This window comes from Macaca fascicularis, chromosome 1, assembly GCF_037993035.2.
Source record: "Macaca fascicularis isolate 582-1 chromosome 1, T2T-MFA8v1.1".
NCBI classification, from domain to species: domain Eukaryota; kingdom Metazoa; phylum Chordata; class Mammalia; order Primates; family Cercopithecidae; genus Macaca; species Macaca fascicularis.
Genome location: NC_088375.1, coordinates 109,076,955 through 109,086,439, shown reverse-complemented (window position 1 = coordinate 109,086,439; position 9,485 = coordinate 109,076,955). Strand labels below are relative to the sequence as shown.

At 42.7% G+C, this 9,485-nt stretch overlaps 1 protein-coding gene across 1 annotated transcript; it reads right to left on the bottom strand.

Moving 5' to 3' along the window:
- Positions 1 to 6,468: 6,468 nt before the first annotated feature.
- On the bottom strand, positions 6,469 to 7,990 carry LOC123567172 (high mobility group protein B3). The gene has a single exon (XM_045363363.3). The coding sequence runs from the start codon at positions 7,964 to 7,966 to the stop codon at positions 7,334 to 7,336; it is 633 nt and encodes a 210-aa protein (XP_045219298.2). The 5' UTR covers positions 7,967 to 7,990; the 3' UTR covers positions 6,469 to 7,333.
- Between the last annotated feature and the right edge of the window lie 1,495 nt (positions 7,991 to 9,485).

The window sequence follows — 9,485 nt, the reverse complement described above, 5'->3', positions numbered from 1 at the left end:
CAAGAAGACAGTTCCAAGTAACAGAGTAAATGTGCAAGGAGTGAGTCCCTGTCCTTCTTACCTCCAAGGCCATTCCAAACTCTTGCCTGAGAAGTGTCTTGAGTTTTGTCTTGTTCAGCCTCTAGCAGTCTCCATCACTCTCTGCGTGCTTGTGGAAAACATCGATGATACTGATGCTGCTCCTCAGAAGATAGGGAGGCATCTTGTTTTGCCAACTGGAGTGCACCTGGAATGCACCAAGGAATACCTACCTTGTTTAATTTTCCTGAATCTCTATCATCCCTTCTTTCTTCATCTCTTGGAGGTAAATTACAGTGTAAAGATCTGATTTATTGGATTGTTTCTTATCTGACTCCTTTAGAGATTGTTTTTTGAGGGCCAGGACCGTGTCTTATCTATTTTTTGTTTATCCTAGTGCTTCAAATATAGTAGAAGTTCAATAAACACCTGATGAATGGGTGCAGAAACAAATGAGTGAACCCTGATTTGAGTGGTGTTGGATTAGGTCTGTGGTTCCCAAACTTCGCTGTACTGTAGAGTTATCAGGGGGAACTTTAAAGAAATAAAGACTCCAGGCCCCACCTCCAGCGAGAGTGGCCCAATAGGTCTGGGGTAGAGTCCTAGACTCTGCATTTAAAAAGCTCCCCACTGATTCCTTTGCAGCCGCAAGAACTACTGGCCACCTGATCTCTGGGATCCTTTGCAGCTAGAAAGTTTTGCAATGGCAATAATAATGCATTAACTGACTCAGCAAGTATTTCTTAATTTCCTTTGTGCCAATGCTGTGTTGTGTTCTGGGAGATGAATAAGAAATAGCTCCTTTCCTCAAGGAATTCAAAGCTTGGAGGAGGAGATGCAGTTATCTCAGTACAGTCTCATAATTTACACATAGCAGTGGCTAGGGACTAAGACAGGAGCTCCTCTTAGATGATGCCATTTTTGAAGATGATAGAGCAGTATTTTTAAAACATGGGCAAAGTCCACTAGGATATTGCTCCTGTCATTCTGATTACAACTTGTCAGTGTTAGAAATTTCATAGAATTTTCCAGAAAGCCAAAGCTATACCTGTGCAAACTGATTGTCTACATAAGAATACTAAGAAAGGAAAACATTTATAAAAACACAAATAGAATTTTTTTGAAGAACTTACCTAGATTGCCAAGAGAAACGGAGGACTCAGGCCTGAGAGCTTATGGAATACTGGGCTTGGGGATCCTGGTGCTTATACAGGGATTTTAATAACAGCTTTTAACCTGCCATCTTTTGCAGACAACACCCTTGGTGTATAATGGACTGACTGATTGCCAACCAAACCCCCTTCCACCTGTTTCCCCTCTCAGCGGGGCTTTTAAACTCAGCATTTCCTTGAATGCCACCCCGATTTTGCATTTGTTCTGTGTCTACAGCCTGGGTCCTGAGGGACAGCTACTTCTCACATCCCTGTGGGGCCACAGTACCACCAGGATGTCTTGACAGTGTGCTGAAGTACTCTCAAGAAAAACCTTGTGAACCAAGAGTGGCCTCATCTCCTGCAAGTAAAATAAGTGAGTTCTTAACCTGAGCCATTTTAGTCATGAACAAGATCGCTTTCACTGTCTGCAATTGCACATTTTATTTGGATATGTTGAGGCTGAAGTGCCCAGTTGCATTAGATGCTTGCTATACTGTGATGTAAAACACAAATGTGGGTCTGTCTTAATCCTCACCTGGCCTGTTCCTTTGGCGGGTGGTTCTGTGCCTCATGACCCGTCTCCCTGTGTCTATCTGCTGTCAAAGCTGTCAAAGCATAAGATGTTTGCCCTGTGTGAGCGATAACAACTTTTTTCTTTTTTTTTTTTTTTGAGACGGAGTCTCGCTCTGTCGCCCAGGCTGGAGTGCAGTGGCGCAATCTTGGCTCCCTGCAAGCTCCGCCTCCTGGGTTCACGCCATTCTCCTGACTCAGCCTCCCCAGTAGCTGGGACTACAGGCGCACACCCGGCTACTTTTTTTGTATTTTTAGTAGAGACGGGGTTTCAACGTGTTAGCCAGGATGGTCTCGATCTCCTGACCTCGTGATCTGCCCACCTCGGCCTCCCAAAGTGCTGGGATTACAGGCGTGAGCCACTGTGCCCGGCCGAGAGATAACAACTTTTCTTATTCAGTGGTGATAGCAGCAAATGTTGGACACAGGAGAGGATCTGTGGGCTGCAGAGTTGGTGGTCTGTTGAAACGTCACTTCTTGAAAATTAAAAATCATTTTCAATTTCACCAGCTTATAAATAGTTTCTTTGTTTCTGTAGAAATTATGTATAGGTGGATGCACTCTAACATAATCCTTTATGACACTAAAAATAATTACCACTCACCTTTTAAAAAATTTATCAATTTTTATTTTAAGTTCTGAGGTACATGTGCAGGATGTGCAGGTTTGTTACATAGGTAAACGTGTGCCATGGTGGTTGGTTGCACAGAGCAACCCACCACCAAGATAATAAGCCCAGCACCCGTTAGCTACTCTTCCTGATGCTCTCCCTCCCACCGCTCCCCCTCCACCCACCTTTACTGCCGGCATTCTGTAGGATTCTCTGAGATAGCTAGTTCTATAATCTTGTTAATGGCTATGAAGTAAGCAGCATTGGAGACATCTTTAATAGCCTGTGGATATGACAAACAGATTGAAGAGCTGTCAAATCAGAGAAGTGAATACAGGCAAATGTATTTCCTGAGGAGCATGGAACTCCTTTTTTTTTTGTTGCTCACCCTGATTTTGAGAATAGCTCCACAAGGAGACACCTTTCCTGCGTGGGGATACTGAGGCCGTAGGCTACTGCTGTTTCCCAAAGCAACACAAGCCTGGATTCTGAATCTTTTTACATCTAATTTGGTTTGTCTGTTTTTAAGTCTCCTCCATGACTTCTAAAATTGTATGTAATAAAGACATTTTTAGCTTTTCCTGATGTCAGTAATAAAAATATAAAATGTCTTCAGTTTCTCTCCTAAACATCCCCATGGCCCTGGGGAGTTTATTTTTTCTAGAATGTCTAAAGTGTATTATTTATTCAAAACAAAACAAAACAAAACAAAATAGTTTCTGTGAGGAAGTATTCCGGATACTTGACTCAATAATATTTCATTATTTTTGAATTTGTGTAGGAAACCCTTTCATGCCCGTATTCAGACAGCCCCAGGCATGGCTGACTACTGCAGGAGGAGGAGGGAGGTCTTTCTCCTCAGCTTGCACGCCACCCACCCTGGGTGACCCTGGAGGAGTTGACTGCCCTGTGTGTCTAAAAGGCAGGAGCCTGATGAACGGGCTCCCTGTGGTCATTAGTTGCCGTCAGGGTGATTAATAAGAGTAATAGAGATAATTATAATTCTTGCTTTGAAAAGCCTTGCTTTTGAGAGGAATTATCCTTGTGCAAATGTCTCCCCACCCTCTTGGTAAATCGTCTTTGGCAGCCAGACCTGCAGCTTCTGGATCTTGCCTGTGGTCTCCGGGCTGCTATTGCTGACACACCTGGTCTGCTGCCCTTCTCTCCTGAGTTTGGCTTATCTGATTCCCGGGCCTTCTTGCTTTTCTCCGCTCTTTCTCATTTTCTGGTGGTCTCTGTTCTCTTTTCTGTCTTCCTTTTGTCTTCCCCCCTTTCAACGTTTCAATCTCTTTCTGTTTCTCATTGTCCCTTTCTTCATGTGCCTTTTCTTACCTCTGTCTCTTCCCCCTCTCTACTCCCACCCCATTCGTTCCAGACTTGAAGTCTCCATTCAGTTTGATCTTTTCTTTCATTCTTTTACCTAAAAATTTATTAGTTTCTATCAGGGAAAATAAAAGCCAAGTAGACTGAAAATGAATACATCCAGTTCTTGCTATGAGAAGGGAAAGCGACGCTTACTGTGTGTCCACACCAGGAGATAGCCTGCCACAGTCACACAGTGGAGAGGCCTGCTTGGTGCTGGGGCCCATGCTTTACCACCCACACTGCCTGTACGAGCAGGACATTTTCTGACCCAGAGTCCATGCCCAATGGTGACAGAATGACTTCTGTGGTGACACTCTTCTGGTGACATAGTCTTTGCGCCTCAGTGTCAAGGTTTGTCTTGACACTGCCTGAGAGGAGTTTCCTGGAAAGTGTCCACAGCCATGATTACATATAAGAGGAGACTGCCAGAGTCATTTGAAGGCATCAAGTTGTCTGTAGGAGAAGCTTGGTGATCGGAGGAGTTGCTGCTGGGGGTGGCTATCCTGAGTGCACATTTGGACTTTGCCTGCTCGGCAACCTCAGGCATCTTACTAAATCTCTCTGAGCCTCAGCAGTGGGATCTAGTGGTCACCATTTCTTGGATGTGTCACAAGGATATGATGTGGCTCAGGGAAACACTGGATTGTAATGTGTTTTAAGCTCATCTGAAGAAAAGCACCGTGCAAATCCCAGTTATTGTGTTTATTATGAGGTTCAGCATGACCAAATGCAAACAATTTGTTCCATCTGAATGAGGCTTTTAAAAATACACTGGGGCCAGTAATTACAGGAATGTAGGCTCCCCTAAACATGTTCGCAATTAGGAAGGGATGTAACTGAATGAACTGGGGCATGGCAGGGGACTCTCAGGTCCTTGACATGTTCTTGGTTAGCTCAGTCAAACTTTTCTTGATCAGAAAATGGAAAAAAGCAGAAAGTTCTCATCCCTTGTGTCTTTCTTAGAAGAAGATAATAAACCCAGTGGCCAAAGAATGTTAACATTTAACTGACTTTCCTTATGTATCAAGACCTTTTTCTGAAACTATGATTGTTAAGGATTTTAAGACCCAAATCAGTATAGGGTATGATTTTCTTGTTTATGATTAAAACATGGAAGTAATTATAGATCTCAAAGTAATTTTTATTTACACAAAAATAATATATACATTCCTGATCCTTGAAAAAATTGAAACATTACTTGATGACATCTAAGACTTCTTTGACTACTACCGTCTCTCCTGATTCCCTTTTACTTTTCTCAGAGGCAATGACCATTATCAGTTTGGTGTTTTTCTTTCCAAGCTTTTCCATCTTTAGAGGTAGAGAAAACCAAGGTGGACATGGCACACAAGTCTCCACATGGTTTTCCCCTGTAGTTTAACCTCATATCCTGGGCCAGATTGTATGCTTCTTGAGACCAGAAACCACAGGAGCTCCTTGATCTGATTCCACACCACTCCCAGGCCTGGCATAGAATCATAGAGAAGTGAGGGGAATGGTGAGGAACAGTTAACTAAACCCTTGTTTGAGAAAAATTATTGTCCCGCAGTTTACTCAAGTAGAGCTAGTAACTCAGCTGGGCAAGTTTCAGATTCTGTGTTTCAAAACCGCCTCAACTCACCCAGTGGAAACCAGAATATTCTCATGGCTTTACAAAAACGCCTGAGCTTTAAGCTTGATCTAAAGGGCTCAGCAAAGAAGCACGGCTGCTGAGAGTCTTCCTGTCTGCCTCAGGCTCCCTGTCTCAGCCTCCGGGTATCCCTATCCTCATGCTCCACTTGCCCAGACATAGACCTAAAAGAAACTCCTGTCCATATTCGTGGGGGTCCCTTCAGGGGCAGTTGTGTGTCATCAGCCACCCTCAGAGTTGGCTCTGAAACATTCCCTGGTTTCTCCTTCAGTGGTTTATGAAGGTCAGGAAGAAACACATGTGATATTTTGTGGAGGTTCTGGACAATCCTAATGTTGTCAGGAACCCTGCTGGCCCCTTCAGATGACATATACACCCAGACATATATCGATAGTGATGGAAGAATTCCGTCTTTTCTTCAAATTCTCTTTTCTTTCTATTTTTACTTTCTTTCCTTAAAATGTTGCCTAGGATGGGTTCCTGTGGAAAGGACAGTGCTGGGGTTGCAACTCCTATCTCAGTGGTTTGACAAGTTCTCAAGAAATAAGGTTTATGGCTGTTTTTAGGAGACTCCATCACAGGCCCTCCTCACCATCCAGGCTTCTCTCCTGTTTGCCCATATCTGGAATAGGATTGACTGTACTCCTGGCTCTCTGGGCACCACACCCTCTTGCCTGCCTCAATGCCTTTGTTAATGTTGTTCCTTTTGGCCTGAGGGGAACCAGGCCCATCCCTGCTAGCCAAACTCCACCTTCTCCTGGGAGCCTTCCCTGGTGACTTGGTTGGGTCCACATTTCGCTGACGTCCTCTTCTCCCACTGTCATCATCATTGCTCACAACATTCCGACCATACCATCCTCCTTGTTGTTCCTTGAATGTGCCAGGCATGCCCATTTCCGGGCCTTAGTACGTGCTGTTTCCTCTGTTGAAGTGCTCTTTTCTGAAGTGCATGGTTTCCTTCCTCACCTTCTGCAGGTCTCTGTTTAGGTGTCATTTGACCATCCTCTCTTAAACAGTAACACTCTCACTTCCCCTGACTCCCTCCCTACCTTCCTACTCTGCTTTTTACTCTCCCTAACATTTATCCCACATGAGTTAGTATACAGTTGTTTGTCTCTCTGTTTATTTTCTTTTTTTTTTTTAAATGTAATACTGTTTATTTAACTTCAAAAACATTTCAGCATTCTAAACATACAAAAAAAAATAACAGAACGTTGCAAATCATGTTTAAGTACAGGAGGTTCTTGAACTTTCATTGATGCAGTGGCTCTTTGCTTTGCTGACAATGAAGAGTTCTACAGTTTGTTTAAAAACAAACAGTTTAAAAACTACCGCACTTAAAAAAAAAATTCTCATGCCAGCTGACCTCTCTGTCCACAGCTAAGATGGCAGCAGAATGCTATGTCACTATATACAGAAACAAGACAACCTGAAGCTAAATGGATGCCCCTGCAGAGTCAACAGGTCCAGCCTCACAGTGCACGCCCTGAGCTACAGCCCCTCCAAAAGGCATCTTCCCCACAGCCTCAACGCCGAGCAAGGAGCATCAAGAGTTTGTCTCGGTTGTTTTGTTCTTTTTACAAACTATAGATATATACAGTTGAAAACTCAGAATTTCTAGCCAATAACCATAGTTAACACCACCTTACAAATTAAAAAACAAAAGCCAGAAGCATCTTTAAATGCCTTGTCACACCCACAGCAAAGTGCACAGAGTGAGGAGAACACGAAGAGGGCCTTTTCATTTTAAAAATGTTTGGAAATATGTACAACTTTGATACAGTTTCAGGGTGCTCCGGACACCCATGGCCACTTCATGTAAACCAATGACAATTTCTAGAGCACTTTGAGAGACTACAATATGATCGTGATCAAATTTTGTAATTAAACCTAATGAGGGCAACAGACACTTCTCAAATATGAGATGAGTCAATTACGGCGCTCCCCTACTCTAAGTATTCACAAGGAGACAGATAAACAGTTTCTTTATTCATCCTCCTCCTCCTCCTCCTCCACCTCCTCCTCCTCCTCCTCCTCCTCCTCCTCTTCTTCCTCCTCCTCTTCTTCATCTTCCTCTTCCACCTTTTTCCGGGCAACTTTAGCAGGACCCTTTGCACCATCAAACTTTCCTTTTGACTTATAGTCAGCAACATCCTTCTCATACTTCTCCTTCAGCTTTGCTGCCTTAGTGATGTAAGGCTGCTTTTCACTGTCATTTAAATTATTCCACATCTCACCCAGCTTTTTTGCCACATCTCCAATAGAGATGCCGGGGTTTGTGGATTTGATCTTGCGACGGAATTCTGAACAGAACAGGAAGAATCCAGACGGTGGCCTTTTGGGAGCATTAGGATCCTTCTTCTTCTTGCCTCCCTTAGCTGGTCCATAATCCTTCATTTCCCGATCATAGCGCACTTTATCTGCCTTTGCCATTTCATCAAATTTAGATTTCTCTTTCCCGGACATCGTCTTCCACCTCTCAGAGCACTTCTTGGAAAATTCTGCAAAATTGACAGGGACCTCTGGGTTTTTCTTCTTATGTTCGTCTCTGCACGTCTGCACAAAGAAGGCATAAGCAGACATCTTGCCCTTTGGTTTCTTCGGGTCACCTTTAGCCATCCTGACTGTATTGTTCGCTAGTCTGGGCAGCGCAGGGCACGATGCGCGGCTCAGCGCTCCCCAGCCTCGCGCTAGCTGCCTCCACGAGAGCCGCCTTCTCTCTGTTTATTTTCTACTTTCCCCATTAGAATGTAGAAACATGAGGGTGGAGACTTGTTCTGCTTTGTTCACTGCTTTATTCCCAACACCTAGAAATTGCTTACCAGGTGGTAGTCATGTAGTAAATATTTGTTGAAAAACAAATAAACAACTCTAACTACCATATTTTACCCCCCTTAAAAAAAGTTTCTACACTGATTATAGGTGCCATGACCAGCCAGGCCTGCACTGAGGCATTTGGCAGGAGTTGGATGATGAAGCTTTATTCATGCCCTGAGCTGTGCGCTCTCCAGTTGTTTCACGTGCAGGTCTTGTCTTAATTATGTTGTGAACTACTTGGGGGTAGAGATCAAATTTTGTTCTTCTTCTTAACTACTTAACACTTGAAATGGGTCTGGATTCCATTAGTGCTTATCTGTTTATTGTTCCAATGTGGTCATTAACTGCTTATTGACTGATTGATTAGTGATAGCAAATCCTGATGAGGTCAAATTGACCCTAAGGACAGAGTGGGTGTGGCTATTGGAAGCTGCATTTGGGTCCTTATGTAAAATCCTGGGTTCTCCTTGCAGTATGTGGTATCTCTGACCATTGTCTGAATGTCTGCGGCTCTTTCTTCCACCTTCCTAACCTAGATTCTGACAAACATATTCCTGGCATTAAAAGTGGTTGTAAAACTAGAAACGTAGATCACTGTATATAAACCAAAGTATGTCTTTATCCACTACTTATGAAGTAGTCTTTGAGAGAGACTTAATTTTTCCCTTTTCAGTATATTTATTTACAGCCTCTTCATATGGATTTGAAGCAGCTTATCATATACAGTAAAGTGGTTACATAAAAAAAGTAGAAAATTAAAACTAAGAAAAAGGAAAATTCAAATTTGTTGACCATGAGGGTCAACACAATTGCTGTTATTGCTCTTCAATCTTGGTTCAGGGATTTCTGACAGCAATTCTCAAAGGAAAACACCATCAGTTACATGGCCTTCACAATCAGAAAGTAAGATAACTAAGTTTTTTTGTGGCAAAAGAGAGCATTTCTCAGAACTGAATTCTAAAAAGAATATCTCATGGGGGACTTTATAAAGGTGGGTACCACATGATAAAATGGACAAAGTTCTCAACAGCATTTTGACAGCCGAAGAAGTGGTGAGTTTCACATGTGTATTTCTTATAGTTTTGGCAAAAATTGAGCACATGAATGAGGGGGTTTTATTCAATGTACATAACAAAATTAAGGATCTGACTTCAATATGTGACTTGGTGAAAGCTATTATAAATTGTCTGTTTTGTTACTCACCATATACCCTGTATACATAGTTTAGTAGGTGGTCAGTTGTTAAGTTAATAGATGAATAAAGTGTCTCTCATATTTGGTACTATTCCAGGTTCAATGTTAAATAGTAAACAGATACATA